The 18,419-nt window shown below is 42.7% G+C and overlaps 1 protein-coding gene across 1 annotated transcript in view; it reads left to right on the top strand.

Moving 5' to 3' along the window:
• LOC144603696 (receptor-type tyrosine-protein phosphatase R-like) overlaps nt 1-18,419 on the top strand; it is a 202,582-nt gene that overhangs the window by 163,719 nt on the left and 20,444 nt on the right. Inside the window, exons 11-13 of the mRNA XM_078417335.1 lie at nt 1,179-1,289; nt 6,656-6,813; nt 8,215-8,328. Of these exons, the coding sequence (XP_078273461.1) occupies nt 1,179-1,289; nt 6,656-6,813; nt 8,215-8,328 (383 nt within the window). The remainder of the gene's footprint in view (nt 1-1,178; nt 1,290-6,655; nt 6,814-8,214; nt 8,329-18,419) is intronic.

Below are 18,419 nucleotides of genomic sequence, written 5' to 3'. Positions count from 1 at the left end.
CCAGCTTTCTTTCCCCCCCCCTTAATCAGTCTGAAGAAGGATCCTGACTTGAAACATCACCTATCCATGTTCTCCAGAGATGTTGCCTGACCCGTTGAGTTACTCCAGCAGCATGTGTCTTTCCTCAACATAATGTGTATATTGATTAAGACTAATATCACTCCTTGGAAGTTTTTTTCTAAAAAATGCTGGTTCGTGCTCATTTAAAATTTGGAAACATTTCCCAAAGACCTACAAAGTGAAGGTCCCACCCATTTAAAGATCCCTTTGACTAGAGTCACTGTCAGAGACTGGTAATGAAGAGACAGTTCCAGGAAGCAGTAGTTTATTAATGCTGCCAGTTGGGTAGATGATTGTGCATGTGTGCTTACGTTAAAGAAGTGCAGTTAAATATTTGCACAACAACATAGACTACAATTTTACAATTGAAATTTGTTTCCCTCTCTGCTCAATTTTCTTCTCTTAACTTGTTTGTTCAATTTAACGATGCAAGTGTTGGAACTCAGCGATTGAGATGGGCACAGACTATAGGTAGGAAGCCAGCTTTAAAAGCTTCGTGCAGGAGCCAAGGTGATGAAGCGAGCAGATGCAGCACCCGTAACGGGACGGCTGAGCTGAGGGGTAATCATAGAATCGTTGAATCATACAAACACGCAGCACAAAAGCAGGCTCATCTTAATGTTACAAGCGCTGAGTTCAGGGAGAGGGCAGCATTCGGTAGCCTACAAGTTCACAATCCTCTGTCCTAGCATATGTGCTGGTGCTGCCACCAACTAAATCAAACCAGTGATGCATCTGGTATTAAGAAGTGGAAATTGTTAAGAATTTGAAGCGGTTTCTGTTTAATAGAATGGAATATATAGAAATAAAATGGTGCAACACTTGCAGATTCCAATATCATATATCATATCATATCATATATATACAGCCGGAAACAGGCCTTTTCGGCCCACCAAGTCCGTGCCGCCCAGCGATCCCCGTACATTAACACTATCCTACACCCACTAGGGACAATTTTTACATTTACCCAGCCAATTAACCTACATACCTGTCCGTCTATATCAATATACAACTAATAAAAAGGGATATCTGTTGAATCAATTTAATCTTCTCCTTCAGTCAATGAAGTTCAGAACGCATCAAGAATGTTAAAAACATTCTATTTTTGTTTGCTACAGAAATGTGTGTTGTACTGGCCAGAGAAGCGTGGAATATACGGCCAAGTTGAAGTTCTTGTGAACAGTATCGCTGAACATGAGCATTATGTCATCCGGGATCTTACTCTTAAGGTAAAAATGGCTGGGAACAGTTCGTGAATAACAAGTGCAGAGCTCCTAGTACAAAGGAACTGCAGATGTTGGTTTATACCAAAGATAGACACAAAATGCTGGAGTAACTCATGGATAGGTGACAACTGACCCATTTTCTGAAGAAGGATCCCGACCCAAAATATCACCCATCCATTGTCTCCAGAGATGGTGCCTGACCCACCTAGTCACTCCAGTATTTTGTGTCTATCTAACGATGGAGTTGTTGTTGGATTGAATTTTTTAATTTATTTTTTGTCATTTGCTTCTGGGAAATATTTTAATTAGGCATTATTGTGATTGGGCTGGCAGTATCACCCAGGATTATTTGTCAGACTCCATTCACTGTACATCACCATATCTTTGGTCATGTGTTTGGAGAAGCAGAGTGACTGACAAATGCCAGTCAACACAGCCAGGCTCGTCCCTTGATTCTCTGACTGTCAGAGTCGCAGCCAGGTGTGTTTGGCTTTCAGCAGACTTAACTTTCTCCAACATCCTTCCTGGTTGGATGCTCTAGAATTTTAGAATTGTTTAAGTTTAAAAATATCTAATGAACGCAGTCAATTTAGTTCACACAAATTTAATTTTTTGTCCTCATTACCAAAATTTATGTCCTCTGATACAATACCTGGATTTGTTCAATTGAATTTCTGTGATTTCATTTTCATCATTATTCATCCTTTTAAACTTGTGAACTTTGCTTTTTTCTTTGCTTTCACCGATGCATCTTTCTCAATGATGATAACTAGAGATGGAGTGTAACTTCTATTCCAGTCACGTTGTATTTCTGTAATGTGGAGTGGAACATTGATACTTTCAAATTCATTTGCTGTTTCAGAGATGACTACCTTAAAATGCAGTGTGTAAATCATTCATCACCACTGTGTCACGACAAGGTTTTCATTTTACCTCCGTACACGTGACAATAATGATAAACTAAACCAAAGTGTCTAGATGAACACGTGAATCACTTGGGCATAGAATGCGATGGGCCAAGTACCTGGAGATGGGATTAATACTGAAGGCTGCCCACTGGTCAGCATGGATGAGTTGGGCCAAATGGCCTGTTTCAACGATGCATGATTTCATGACTATAAGTTGTGAAATTGTCACAGCAAGAAAGAAGGCCATTTGGCCCATCTATCCATTGCTGGCTCTTGCTGGGAATAACCTGCTCGGTCTCAGTCCCCAGCCCGTTCAAGTCAAGTCAAGTCAAGTCAAATTTATTTGTCACATACACATACATGATGTGCAGTGAAATGAAAGTGGCAATGCCTGCGGGTTGTGCACAAAAAAGAATTACAGTTACAGCATATAAATAAGTTAATAAGTTACTATTAGTGTCGACAAAAATTTAGTCTCTGGGGTTATAAAAGTTGACAGTCCTGATGGCCTGTGGGAAGAAGCTCCGTCTCATCCTCTCCGTTTTCGCAGCGTGACAGCGGAGGCGTTTGCCTGATCGTAGCATCTGGAACAGTCCGTTACTGGGGTGGCAGGGGTCCCTCATGATCTTGCTTGCTCTGGATCTGCACCTCCTGATGTATAGGTCCTGCAGGGGGACGAGTGTAGTTCCCATGGTGAGTTCTGCCGAACGCACTACTCTCTGCAGGGTCATCCTGTCCTGGGCAGAGCTGTTCCCAAACCAGACTGTAATGTTGCCGGACAGGATGCTCTCTACAGCCCCAGAGTAGAAGCAATGAAGGATCCTCAGAGACACTCTGAATTTCCTCAGTAACACTGTACTGTTTTGTTTCCACTCTTAATTATCCATCCAGTTCTCTTCTGAAAGCAGGAAATAGATTGAAACTGCTTTCACCGACCATTCAGCCAGTGAATTCTAGGTTATGGCTCATTGCTGTGTGAAGGTGTTTTTCCACATGTTCCTGCCTCTTTTCCATTGATTTTCTTTCTTCTGATTCTTAACGCATCCATCAATTTGAAACAATTCTCTTTCTTCACGTTGTCTAGGTCTGTAGTTATTTTTAACACTTGCATCAAATCAGTCTTCTCGAATCAATGGAGAATAATCCCACTTTATCCAGTTTTTTTAAAAACAAAAATTTGCTTTCTTCGTATCATTTGCAAATATGTTATATACTGTAGGTCCAGTCCTACATCGTCATTGATAGTATGTCAGAATAGTCCATTTACAAGGTTCACATCATGTCAGCGTGGCAATTTTTCTTTAGCGTTATTCCCATGACCAAACAATCTGAATGACATGTATAGGGGGTCCTTATTATACAATAATGGAAGATGTTCCCTTTCCTCTTAGACCTATGCAGTAGCTGCTACAGGCTTCTGAGTATTCCTCAGCACATGCTCCTGGAGGTAACAGAATGTAGAACAATACAGCACAGGAACAGGCCACTCGGCCCACTGTGCTCATGCCAAACATGATGCCAAGTTAATCCAATCTCCTCTACGAGCACATGATCCATATCCCCTCATTCGCTGCATATCCATGTGCCTATCTAAAAGCCTCTTAAATGCCAATATCTGCCACATCTGACAGTGGGTTCCAGGCACCCACTGCTCTTTGAGTGAAAAAACGTACTTTAAAATTTGCCAGTCTCAACCTTAAGGGCCTGTCCCACTTAGGCGATTTTTTTGGCGACTGCCGGCGACTGTCAAAGTCGTAGCAGATCGCCAACATTTTCTTTTACCCGATGACAATGACCACGACAAATCCGAGTTAGGTTGAGATTACACCGTCTTCGGAAACATCGCGAAATTCCCACACTGTCAATGCTTCTCTGGCGTCCTAATTTTCGTTGAAATCACTGACAAGTCGGTAAGTACTTGACAGTCTTGAAATATAACATCTTGCCCAGGTTACTTGAAAACCAAGCTTCACTGTAACAAGGCAGAAAGCTGGATTTATTTCCAGTTTACTAATAGCTGTATTAAAAAAAAATTTTTTTTAAGTGGTTAAGTGGATTTTTGTGAAAGGTGTTGGGCATTCTTTGAAAATGTACGGGAGATGCATATCTGGTTTCTGGGTTGCATAGCTGGGTTGGGAGCCCACTTTAAATGTAATGGCTGATGGCCATAAACATCGCGAAAATTCCCACGTTTACCTGACCGGCAAACTGTCGCCTCCAATCTACCTGTCAAATGTCCTGACGGTAAATAAATTGGTTAAACACAAGCATTTTATGGTATTTTGAAATGACTTTACTTATTTTAATATTATGTGCTTCTAAATGCATCTAAGAGAACCTATCAAACCTGGGGACAGCATGTGACAGCGCCCGCAATAAGCAACGATACCTGCCGACAAGCCAGCTGTCGGCAAGAAATTTCACTCTGGATTTCTCAGCGACGCGCTGAGATCCACTATGATTTTTGGAAGACTCCTCACGATCATGCCCGCGACACCCCGGCGAACTGTTGGCGACAGCCTAGTCGCCGGCAGTCGCCTTAAAATCGCCTAAGTGGGACAGGCCTTTAAAGCTATTTTTTTCTAGTCCTTGATCATTTCCACTCTGGGATAAAGGTTCTGAATGTCTACCCTATCTAGGCCTCTCATAATTTTATATACTTCTATCAGGTCTCCCCTCAAGCTCTCGCATTCTATAGAATACCAATGAAGTCTATCCAACCTCTCCTTAGAGGCAATACCCTCTAAAGCAGGCAGCATTTGTGTACACCTCCACCCTTTCCAAAGCCTTCATTCACATGGAATAAGGCAACCAGAACTGCTCGCAATACTCCAAATGTGGCCTAACCAAAGTCCTAGAAAGCTGCAACATGATTTCCTTATACTCAATGCCCCGACTAATGAAGACAGGTACACCCTACACCTCTTTATCATTCTAGCTACTTATGAAGATTAAGGGTCTGAAGAATGGTCTCGACCTGAAACATCATCCATTCCTTCTCTCCAGAAATGCTGCAAGTCCCTCTGAGTTACTCCAGCATTTTATGTCTAGCTACTTATGATGCCACTTTCAGGGAACTATGGTCTTGGACCCCAAGATCCCTCTATACATCAGTGCCATTAAGGGTCATGCCATTATCTGTATTGCTTTCCTTTACATTCAGCATTTTAAGGGCGGCACAGTGACGCAGCAGTAGAGTTGCTGCCTTAGAACACCAGAGACCCAGGTTCGATCTTGACTATGGGTGCTTTCTACAACAGAGTTTATACTTTCTCCCCGTGAGCCCGTAGGTTTTCTCCAGGTGCTCCAGTTTCCTTCCACATTCCAAAGGTTTGTAGGTTAATTGGCTTCGGTAAAATTGTAAAGAATTGTCGCTGGTGTTGGCTAGTGCAAGTGTATGGGGATGCCAGTCGGCACAGACTCGGTGGGCTGAAGGTCCTGTTTCCGTGCTGTATCTCTAAAACTACAAGACATCCCAAAGTGTAACATCTCACACTTGCTCGGATTAAACTTCATTTCTCTGCCCATTCTGGTATCTGATACTTTGACAGCCTTCCTCACTTGCCACAGCTACACACATCTGCAAACCTACGAACCAACCATGGTTTGCCAGTTGGCAACAGTTTGTCACAGACAGCTTCATGCACAGGGAAAGCAGCAGATTTTTGGAAGGTGCATTTGCGTCCGTCACCAAGATAATAATCTCTGGCAGAAGTTGCCGTTTATCTCCGTGTACTTCCCTGGGAACAGCCTGTAAAGCACAGGCGATTGGGAATCTTCCCCTCATCCAAATAATAATACCCCTTATCGATATGTTCTTTTACTATTATCTCTTCCGCACCCTAGTTGGGACCTTCACATCCTTTCTCTGGTGCGGTGACCAGAATTGGACACAATACATAATCAGAGTGAATACTGAGATTTGCAAATGTTCAACATAACATCGTTGCTTTTGTATTCTAGAGCTATAAATAAAGCCCAGAATCCCACATGCTTTCTCATTTGCTTGGTCAACTTCTGCATCAGGAAAGAGAGATCAGGCCGATTCTTAAGGGTCAAGAGTGTTTTATTGTCATATTTCCCAGACAGAACAATGAAATTCTTACATCCAACACACAACAGAATATGTAAACTTAGTACTCTGTAAATGATATAATAAATGTGAATATAATATAATATAATAATAATAGATATAATAAATGTGAATAAATATATATATATATATATATATATATATATATATATATACTGTACATATGTATATATATACTGTACATATATATACACACATACATACACATGAAAACAAACAATAATAAAGCCTTTAGATTAAACTAAGGATGAATGAGGACGGTATAGCTTCTAACGTTTGTAAACGCTTGGGTTGGAGATGTGATGAATTCATTGGAAATGATTATCTTCAAAAATAGTAGTTAAGGTGTCCCTCTCTTCTCTGATCAGTATAAAGGCAGATCTCAAAACGTCAAGCACTTCTGGTACAAATCCTGGCCTGACCACAAGACGCCCGACAGTGCCCAGCCACTGCTGCAGCTCATGCTGAATGTGGCGGAGAGCCGACAGAATTCACCTGGCCGAGGACCGATAGCGGTACACTGCAGGTAAAGTGTTCCATCATCATTCCCTTCACTTGCTCTGCAGTGAGTACTTCTTCATTATTTCTCAAAGAAATTATTCAATACATCCATTCTACAGTCATTGTAATTGTGGTAAAATATGAAAATAAAGCATAGTTTGTATATAACAGAAATAAAACTCAAAAGGACCATCATAGTTAAGTATGAGTGTTGTAAGTTATTTCGCAGCACCAAAGACCCAGGTTTGATCCCGACCTTAGGTGCTGACCGTGCGAAGTTTGCACATTCTCCTTGTAAACTTGTTGGGTTCCTCAAGGTGCTCCGGTTTCTTCTACATCCCAATGATTTATGGGTTTGGAGGATAATTATCCCCTGTGAATTGCCCCTAATGTGTGAATGTGAAAGTGGGATAACATAGAACTGGTGTGAATGACTGTTTAGTATAGTTTGGAGATACCGCACGAAACAGCCCTTTCGGCCCACCGAGTCTGCACCGATCAGCGATTCCTATACACTGACTATCCTACATACACACTAGGGGCAAGTTACAATTTTTACCAATATGTACGTCTTTGGAATGTCGGCCGAAACCGGAGCACCCAGAGAAAATCCACGTGGTCATGGGAGAACGTACAAACTCTGTACAGACAACACCCATTGTCAGGATCGAACCCGGGTCTCCGGCTTTGTAAGGCAGCAACTCCACCGCTGGGCCACTGTGCCATCCCCGGTGATTGATGGTCGGCATGGACTCAGTGGGCCAAAGGGCCTGTTTCCATGCTGTATCTTTAAAAATAAATTTAAAACATTATATAACCATTATTAAAGATGCAGACAGATTGTTGTTCAGTAATTAAGTTTCAATTAGATTCTTTCTGATAGGTATCACTGAGTAACGCGCACACACACACAATGGGATTTTGTGAATGAGCCATGACATTGGTATGAGTGCAAGCAGTATTTTTAGAATACCTCGTCCCCTGAGAGTCTGGTTCTTGAAGTCTTATTAATGAATCAGCTCCTGGATTACTGCTTATTCCCCACAGGATTACTGGCCATGAATGTTCACATAATCAACAGCGTGCACAGACAGGGCTGGGAAAGAGCAGATTATTTAGTCATTTAATTAAATCAGCCCTGAAATAAGGTCCCCTCAAATTCCTCAATCTTCCAGGAAATATCCAAACCGCACATACCTGTTAAAGTTGGCCCAGTCTTTTGTCCTGTGTATTGTTCAGATATCCAATGACAATATCATAATAAAGATTGAAAGAATTTGCCTGCTTTTGAATGCCAGGAGATTACCCACAGGGGCTACAGTCATGAAAGTGATTCAATATAAAATCAGGAGTAGATAATGCTTGACATTTCAAGTAGAGTAAGTGGCGACTAATTCACGGCATGGTTTATTTGCCTTCCTTTCAGTGCTGGGATAGGAAGGACTGGCTGCTTTATTGCCATCACCATTGGATGTAATCAGCTCAGAAATGAAGGAGTGGTCGATATCCTGAGCATTGTTTGCCAACTGCGGGTGGACAGGTAGGCATCCGTACTTTCTCAAAAAGTTAACAACAAAGTGATTGAGAAACGATCATGATCACCAGATGGTAATTGTTGAGAAACACTGTCCATTCATTCGTAATGACCGACATCAGTTTGCTGATGTAGGGGACTGTCGATGTTGGAATCTTGAGCAAAACACAGAGTGCCAGAGGAAACCCAGCAGGTCAGGCTGCATCTGTGGAGGAAATGGACAAACGACGTTTCACGTTGGGACCCTTTTTCAGTCTGGAATACCGCTCCCTTACCAGACCCACTGTTTCTCCAGCACTTTGTCATAAGGTCATAGGATTTTTAAGAGATGGGAGTAGAATTAGGCAATTCGGCACATCAAGTCTAGTCCTCCATCCAATCATGGCTGAATTATCGCTCCCTCCTAACCCCATTCTCCTGCCTTCTCCCCATAACCCCTGACACCTGTATGATGTTTTGTGTTTAATATCAAATATTAGATTTGTTTATTAATCCTTATACTAGTCTGATCAGGGCTTCACTGTTAATTATTCCACGTGTGAATTTGTTCTCATAAATGTGCCTCTTCTCTTAGAATCCAACCAGTACCTCTTTGGCCTGTTGATGCAATATAAAGTAGATTTCTCGATTAATTTTTCCAACTTGTTAACCATTATCTACACACAAGCATATTGTTTCCAAATACACAGGACAGGATGTTAGAAATCCAAAGTGCCAAATGTCAACTTGCTCCCGGTTGTGATGGGAGGCTTATGCACTCACCTATGCTTCTCCGATGTTGAGAAAGGCTAGGCAGACACGTCATTGGGGTTATCTAGTGGGCACCTACTTTCATCGACGTTTCGCTGATTGGACCCACGACGTCTCCAGTAGGCTCAGCAATGCATTCTGGCGTCCCAGAACCACCCCCCTCTGCATCTGCCTAGCCGGCTTATTTGGGAGACCAGATGGGGTCTTTCCTCTTCAGCCAGAGCCACTGGCTACTCCGCTCTGCCACCCATGATGTTTCCTTGATAGCCTGGCGTAGGGCTAGATTTCTCGATTAATTTTTCCAACTTGTTAACCATTATCTACACACAAGCATAGGGAGGATCTGCATAAAAAATGCAGATCAAAACTGAATTGCAAGTAGGTCTGTGATCAGTCTACATCTCCTGATTCTCACATTGGCTTCATTGAACAGCAATTCTTTTCCAAATAGGGAGACTGAGAAGAATATTTTACCTAAGGCTCCTTGCCGCATGAATGCTGAGCTAAGGAGCCTGAGTTGAAATCGGGTAATGTGGTTAAAATACTTAATTCTTGCTCATATCAAACTAGAATGTAGTATCCAAAAGCCCTGCTTTGTTTCCATCAGAGTAAATATTCCTGAGTATTTATCGTCAAGTCAAGTTGAGCTTATTATCATATGCACAAGTGTGATGTGGTACAGATAACATGAACATCTTGATTGCAGACAGACGGCAAAAACCCGTGAATTATATGTAAATTACATGTAGAGTCTGCAATATAGTAAAAGAAAAATTTCTGCAAATAACAAGACATTAGTGCAAAATGCAATCGCAATAAACACGCTCATGGTAGTACAGAAGGCGGACTGTGGTATTCTGTTGCTGAAATAGGATTAGGGTTGTGCAGGTCTATTCAAGACCTGATGATTGTAGGGAAGTAGCTGTTTCTGAACCTGGTGGTGTGGGTCTTCAGGCTTCACTTCCTTCTGCCTGACAATAGCAGTGAGAAGAAGACATGGCCAGAATGGTTTATGGTAGATGTTGCCTTCCTGAGGCAGCACCTCACGTAGATGCTTTTGATGGTGGGGTGGGGGGGAGGGGCTGAACCTGTGATGAACCAGGCTGAGTAGGAAAAAAAACTGCAGATGCTGGTTTAAATCGAAGGTAGACACAAAATGCTGGAGTAACTCAGCGGGTCAGGCAGCATCTCAGGAGAGAAGGAATGGGTGACGTATCGGGTCAAGACCCCTCTTCAGACTGTTCAGTCTGAAGAAAGGTCTCGACCCGATACGTCACCCATTCCTTCGCTCCTGAGATGCTGCCTGCCCCGCTGAGTTACTCCAGCATTTTGTGTCTTCCTATGAAGCACGCTAAGGTGTCTACTCTTTATTGGCTCTTGGCTTCCCATGCATTAGAATTGCCGTACCAGGCTATGATACAACCAGTCAGGATACTTCCTACAGAATATATTACAGTATTCATTGACATGCTGAATCTCTTTATACTTCTGAGAATATAGAGGCTCTGGCACCCCTTCATTGTGATTACATCTTTGTGATGGCATGCTGGCCCAAGACAAGTCACCTGAGATATTAACACCAGTAATTTGAAGCTGTTAACTCTCTATGTGTAGACCCACCAATATAAGCTGGCACATGGTCTCCTGACTTACCCTATCTGACGTCAATGATTAGTAGTTTGGTTTTGTTGACATTGAGCGAGAGATGCTTACAGCAGCACCACTCAAATGGGTGTTCTGTACGCCTACTTATCGCTGTGCTGACTCATTTTCTGAGACATGTGTTACCGGGGATAAAACAAATACCTGAGAAATAAAAACACTGGAAACGTAATCAATCAAGTTCCTTAATCATTTATGCTGCTTTCTATTGGAACCCACACCGTATTCCATCTCAGTAGAATGGTCCTGATCCTGAGGGTGGTACGTGCATGGAATGAGCTGTCAGAGGAGGTAGTATAATAACAACATTTAAAAGACATTTGGACAGGTTACATGGATCAGAAAGGTTTAGAGATACTTGGGTTAAAAGCAGGCAAATGGGACCAGCTTTGACAGGAACTAGGTCGGCATGGACTAGTTTACTTTTATTTAGAAATACAGTGCGGAAACAGGTCCTTCGACCCACTGAGTCGACCAGCAATCCCCGTACACTAGCACTGTCTGTCATACTAGGAACAATTTACAATTTTTACCGAAGCCAATTAACCTACAAGCCTATATGTTTCTGGAGTGTGGGAGGAAACCGGAGCTCCCGGAGAAAACCCATACAGTCATGGGGAGAACGTGCAAACTCCATACAGGCAGCATCCGTAGTCTGGATCGTACCTGGGTCTCTGACGCTGTAAGGCAGCAACTCTACCCACACCATGTTCCATCTCAATATAATGGCACTAGTTGAAGCAAAGCACTTGTTGCTACGCTGTATGACCCCAAGACTCAATGACTGGGAAGGGAACATGAATTCTCCACACACCATGGTGATTTCTCCATCATCTGTGAGATTGACAGGAAATTTGCTTGTATATAAACATTAGTAAGACAAAAATCCCAAGACTTGCAGTTAAATCGTTCAGAACCTTTAAATATCCCAAACCTCCTTATAGGGAGTGAAATACTTTAAAAGCCAAGACAGTACGGTGTTGCAGGAAGCACAGCAGACAATCTGTGCACGACAATCGCACATAAACACCAGTGTGACAATGACGAGCTAGCTGATTTTCCCAAACTTAATTGAAAGCTAAAAATGGTTAGCAATCTGAGAACTGCACAGTTCTTCTTGGGGTATTGCAGATAAACTTGTTCACCTGAGAGAATAAACAGCACTCAGTTTAATATTTCTATTGAAAGATGGGATAGCCAGCCATGCATCACTCCTTCAGTACTGCACTACACTACAATGGATTCTATCATATCAAAATGGCACTGGAAACATGGAGACCCTTGCAGTCTGCCTCAGTGTAATCTACTATTCCTACACTCTTGCACTTAAGTATGATTGTGCCTATGTATAGTATGGGTTTTACTGAACTGTAATTTTTTTTTAAGGAATTTGACTTTACCTAGATACATGTGACAATAGAGTACCATTGAACCATTGAACCTTGCTTGTTAAGCTCATTCTTCTCAGTGGCTTTGGAACCAACAGCTCCTAGTGTGAATACGACCAGCTAAGCCCCCACTGACAGAGACGCACAAATCTTCAGGTCCATTGTCCCATTTATGCCGTGCAGAGAATTGCACCCTCCAATATGATCCAAATTTGTAAAGTAATTACAGTGCAACTCTTAAAGATGGACACGACCATCGGGCCAAAGCACATTGACTGGTGGAACAGCCAGGCTGTGTCGCCAATCGGGCATGGACTTCAATGCACACTCGGCCTAGAGAGGAGGTCCAAGACAAGTTGAAGGACAAATCCTGGTGCATCTGGCTTCCCTGCCCCTACTGGACTCAACCCACTGGAGCAGCAACAATGCTCTGAGGAGAGAGGCCCTACACACTTTGAATAGAACCCCTCAGCTTTACACCATGGACGAACATGGTAATTAAGACATTCCCATTCATTTGAATGGCATCTGAAAGCCTACACACGAAGGCACATGCATGTTAATGATTGAGTTAGTTCTTTGTAATTACATATATTTGTTTTAGTCTTTTAATTTTATTTTTCAAATGTTTACAGTTTTATTATGAAAATATTTTTCAATTGTTGCGGACAATTTAAAAACTGAGCGGTTGAAAGACATTCTGGAGTCTGGACTCCAGGATATGTAGCTTGTAGCCCACTCACCTCCTGTAGCCACTCAGTCTTATGAGAGGGTTCTCTGGTGTAGGTTGGTTTGCCTGGTCCTTCAGGCCTGGGAAATGCAGGTCGTGATTCCAGGCACAACCAGTTCGACTTGATCACTTTGTGCATTTATCATCAAAGATGCATTTTTTCACATGCTCACATAATGCACTGTTTAAAATTGTAAATCATCATATTTACATTCAACATTTCTCCAAACTAACCAGACTGACAATATAATCAGTGTCAGATGAGTACATCGAAATCTACCTGTGTTGGTATCCTATTTATGTTTTTTTTTGGTTTGTTTTTAGTTTTTAGCTTTAGTTTCAGAGATACAGCGTGGAAACAGGCCCCTTCGGCCCGCCGAGTCCGTGCCGACCAGCAATCACCCATACACTAATCCTATCCTACACAGTAGGGACAGTTTACAGGGGCCAATCAACCTACAAATCTGCGCATCATTGGAATGTGGGAGGAAACTGGAGCACCCTGAGGAAACCCACACGGTCACAGGGAGAACATACAAACTCCCCTGGTCAGAATCGAACCCAAATAGCCACCCAAATAGCTTTGCAGATTTATCTTTTATTAATTGAAGATTGTTTTTGGTGGACTCTGAACTTTTCTCTTCTTGCTTAAAAGGCGAGCAATTTTGTTCCTCAGACCCCGAAACTAAAACAAAACACAATGGGGAAAATAAAATACAAACAATATAAAGCACTTCTGATCAGGAATTTAAGGAGAGCTGTATGCGTGACATGATCAGTGTAAAGTTGGCTAAACGACTGAGAAATGTTTGCTTTGTTATTGGGCAGCTGTGTCACCAGGATAAACGTTCTGCCAATCTACGTCAGCAGCATTGTTACCTAAAATAATTAATCCCCAGAGAAGTGGATGTGTTTAAATCATGCTATTAGTAAGCGTGGTTATTAAGCCTAATAGAATAATTGTACTGGTGATTGGGAAGTACCCAGAGACTGTAGTTAAGTTTCAAACTATAGTGGGAGAATGTCAAGTCCAACAGATATATTAGATATGGAAAAGATATTTCACAGCTTGTAATACAAAGCACTTGAGTATCCAAACAATGTGTCAAATGAATACAACTCTTGCACATTTTTATAATGTTGATAACATCACAAGGATAAAGAACATTTAAACAGCTGGAGTCAAATTCAATGACCTGTCACGACACCAGACATCTTTACTATCTGAAGTTGCATTTTAGCAACTTTGTTTGGATTTCAGTCTGATTACTGTAGGTTTTAATTTACGAAATTCCTTCTCTTTGTTATGTCATAAGTTCACAGTTTCCTGAAGCTGTTTACTTTTCTGCTTTTCATTCTGTTCTTTAAATTTTGATTCATCTATATACTATAGGGGGAAGGTGAGGAGAGGAGGGAGGGAGGAGGGAGGGAGGGAAGGGGGAGGGGGAGATAGGGGAGGAGAGGGGAGGGGGTAGGGAGGGGAGGGGGAGGGGTGAGAGGGGAGTGGGAGGGGAGGGAGAGGGTAGGGGGGTGGGGAGGGGGAGGGGGAAGGGGGAGAGGAGAGGGTGCTGCACCAATGCAAGAGAGGTTTGGGCCCAACGGGTCCATGGTCAATTCTCATAGATTGTTCTATTTTTTCTGCGTTTCTTGCCTGCTGGCGAAATGAAGGTCACCATCCATAATTCTGCTCCTCTCCCCCACGAGGTCTGTCAGACCCTCTCTCCCTACTCCCCCTCTGAGATTCCTGCATTCCTGCTGCTCACCTGCTCTACAACAATGTTATCAAACCCACCTCCCCTCACCAATATCCACCTGTAACGCACCAGGCTTTGCTTGCCCCTCATCCTTTCCAGCTCTCTCCCCCCCCCACCACTACCACAATCAGTATGAAGAAGGGTCCCGACCTGAAACATCACCTATGCATGTTCTCCAGAGTTGCTGCCTGATCCACTTCTTTGTCTTTTTGTCTAAGACCTTTGTCAAAGATCCAATACTTGTCTTTTTTTTCCTTTCATCCTTCTTCCTTCAGTGATGACACAAGTGCTTGTGTTTCCACCCTGAAATTCATTTTGGTGGCATCCACCTTCAAATTATCATTAATAGTGCTGATTGCCATGACCAATTGAGGATTTAAAATATTCACTGGACCACACATAATGGCAGAGTATAGATATAACAGAATATATTATATTCTTTTGAGCATGTAACATATGGGTTCAGATTTCACTATCATGCATCTACCACGTCAACAATTGGCTTCACCTCTTGAACCTACCAGGTGCGGAGATGGAGTGCTGATCTTGCCATCCTGAAACATCCTGGCCCAAACATCCTGGACTCCATCAATGGGCCTTAGGCCATGCCAGGACCTCCGAAGGTGCACTGAAAAGACATTTGTCCAAATTTCCTAAAACCCTTTGATAGCCCATGATGCACTGGTTTCATGTTTGTCAGCTGTCAATGCAGATGGGGATTTTAAATGTTTCTGAATATCAGGATTTTTTTTGTTTAGTTTAGTTTAGTTTAGTGATACAGTGTGGAAAAATGCACTTAGGCCCAGTGAGTCCGCACCAACCAATGATCACCCATACACAAGTTCTATCTTACACACTGGGGACAATTTACAGAAGACAATTAACGTACAGACCTACATAACATTGGAATGTGGGAGGAATCCTGAGCACCCTGGGAAAGCCCATGTGGTCACAGGAAAAATGTACAAACTCTGTACAGACAGCCCCCTTTGTCAGGATCGTACCTGGGTCTCTGGTGCTGTAAGGAAGCAACTCCACCAAAGTCTACCAAATATTTGTCATCATTTAAAAACTTTAAAGTGAAATAATGCATTTTTTTTAAATGTTGCAATTTTTAGATTAATAAAAATTTGCGTGTAATTAAACACATGAAACAAAAGACAAAGTATGAAAAGAAACAGGAACTTGTGCTCTTTCCTTTCTTTGTGGAAATTAACTCGGCAAGTCTAACCTTGTGTGGGATCCAAGAGCCATTTCCACAGTGTAAATGCCAAGGAATCCTAGCAAGGGGGAGGTTGACTGCATGACCTCAGGGGGAGTACAGCAGCAGAACATATTAATGTCTATGACTTACTGCTGAGTAAGTTTGAGACTTCTACAGTTGACCATGGCTTGATGGAGTCATGGAGTTGCTAGCAATAGCCTGGAAACTCTGGGCCATTTGTTAAGCTTATACAATATAACTCTAAGGTCTACATATGGTACGGTGTGAAGTATATACATGGCGCCATGCCAGAAACAAGTGCCAAGGGAACATCTATTCTTATCTACGATTAAGTTCAGCTGATGAATGCCTGCCAATAACCAAATTATTACCATAAACACATTCCTCAGTTCCCTCCTTCCTTTCTGGTCGATGTTTCCTCATAGACTAATTAATTTGTCAGGCGTGATTCCCTATTCATGTTTCTGATTGATTAGAATATTATTTATCACATATGTTGCTATTACTTTCTCAAAAATTGATTCTAACATTTGCCCAGCAATAGATGTTAGGCTGATTGGCCTAGAGTTACCTGATTTCTGCTCTATTTTTTAGATAGTTCAGTTCAGTTTAGTTTATTGTTGTGTGTACCGAGGTACAGGGAAAAGCTTTTGCTGCATGCTAACCAGCCAGCGGAAAGACAATATATGATTACAATCGAGCCATTCACAGTGTACAGATACATGATAAGGGAATAACGTTAAGTGCAGTGCAAAGCCAGTAAGGCCTGATCAAAGATAGTCTGAGGTAGATTGTAGTTGAGGACTGCTCTCTCGTTGTGGTAGGATGGTTCAGTTGCCTGATAACAGCTGGGAAGAAAGTCCGTGAATCTGGAGGTGGGCACTTCTGTACCTCATGCCTGATGTATGCTTACCTTTTGCTTGATGGGAGAGGGGAGAAGAGGGAGTGACTCATCTTTGATTATGCTGCTGGCCTTGCCGGGGCAGGGGAGGTGTAAATGGAATCAATGGAAGGGAGGGAGGTTGGTTTGTGGTGATGGTCTGCTCTGCGTCTACAATTCGCTGCAATTTCTTGCGGTCTTGGATGGAGCTGTTCCCAAACCAAGCTGTGATGAGATAGGGATGTGACATTGGAAGTTTTCCAATTCCTGTGCATTTCTCCAGAAACTGAGAATTTTTGGAAGATCCCTAGGATATAGTTAGTTATATTTAGTCAGTCGCTGGCTGGCATAGTCATTTAGTTTAAAGCTAGCTGGGGTAGGGGGTTTTAATCACATTAGTTTACCTAATACCAATACTCTAGTGTCCCTAATGCATCCCCTTTGAACTCCTATCCTCCCTCCACGAAACCTTACCCGAACCCCCAACCTTTTCCCCGTCTGTTCTCCTCAAACTCTTTGTACCCCTACGCCCACACCTCAATGAGTTCTGGGCCTGCCACACTGTGGAGCTCTTACGTCACCTCCAACTCCAGGCCTTTTGCTCTGGCAAGGAGTCCTTGTCTCCCAGTGATCACCCCCTTCCTCTGTTTCCAACACTCCTTCTCCTCTTGGACACCTCCTGCTTGCCTTCTACCCTCTCTACACCTTTTTACTTCCAATTGCTGAGAGGAATATCAAGCACCTTGACTTCCCCACTCCCCTTGCCCACTCCAAATTCTCACCCCCTCTGAACGCACAGCCCTCTACTCACTCAGTAACAATCCCAACATTGTTATCAAACCTCGCTGACAAGGGAGGTGCTGTTGTAGTCTGGCAGGCTGATCTCTAATGTGCTGTTGTAGTCTGGCAGGCTGACCTCTAATGTGCTGAGACCAAGCGCCAGCTCTCGGACACCTCCTCATGCCTATCACTTGACCCCGTGACCCCACAGACGAACACCAAACCAACATCTCTCAGCCCGTTACCAATCTCATCACCTCTGGCAATCTCCCACCCACATGCTCCAAACTTGTCATTCCCCAACCCCGCACTGATTTATGCTGTTTGCGTAACAGAACACATTTAGGGCCAGCTCCAACCCACTCGAGATGGCCTGCTCATGATCGCAGCTGAAAAATAGACAGGATAAATGTCAGGTAAATATGGGATTTGAGTTTTCTGTTTAGCTGCCACAAATAATTGGAAGCTAGGCAACACTCATTAAGCAGCTTTATGAGGGTAGGAGATGAATAGTGGTCAATTAGACAGGTAACAGTTGCCTGTTAAACCATACCCTGGTATGAGTCAGCAGCTTCTGGAGAGGAAGGCAAGAATCTGGCAACAAAAATATAAAAATAACCATTCAAATAGGGAATGGTGTGAAATGAGGAATGCACACCCGCCTTTTCCCGATTATGAACAGCAGCTGCACAACAACTGACTTAACAGTTGATATAAAGGTTAAATGCAAAATGCTCTATATGTCATGTTTAAAAAAAATTAATATTAATCTGTCGTCCCTGCTGCTTCCTGCATCTGGGTTTTCCAAGCAATTCAATGCAGTTTTGACAGAGATAACAAGCCAGCAGTAGGCATTCAACTGCCCACTGACCACCAGTCCCCACATCCTACCTCGTCCATCCTCCCTTCTGATTTCTCTTTCCGACCT

This window comes from Rhinoraja longicauda, chromosome 20, assembly GCF_053455715.1.
Source record: "Rhinoraja longicauda isolate Sanriku21f chromosome 20, sRhiLon1.1, whole genome shotgun sequence".
NCBI lineage: Eukaryota > Metazoa > Chordata > Chondrichthyes > Rajiformes > Arhynchobatidae > Rhinoraja > Rhinoraja longicauda.
This window is presented reverse-complemented; position numbering and strand designations above follow the sequence as displayed.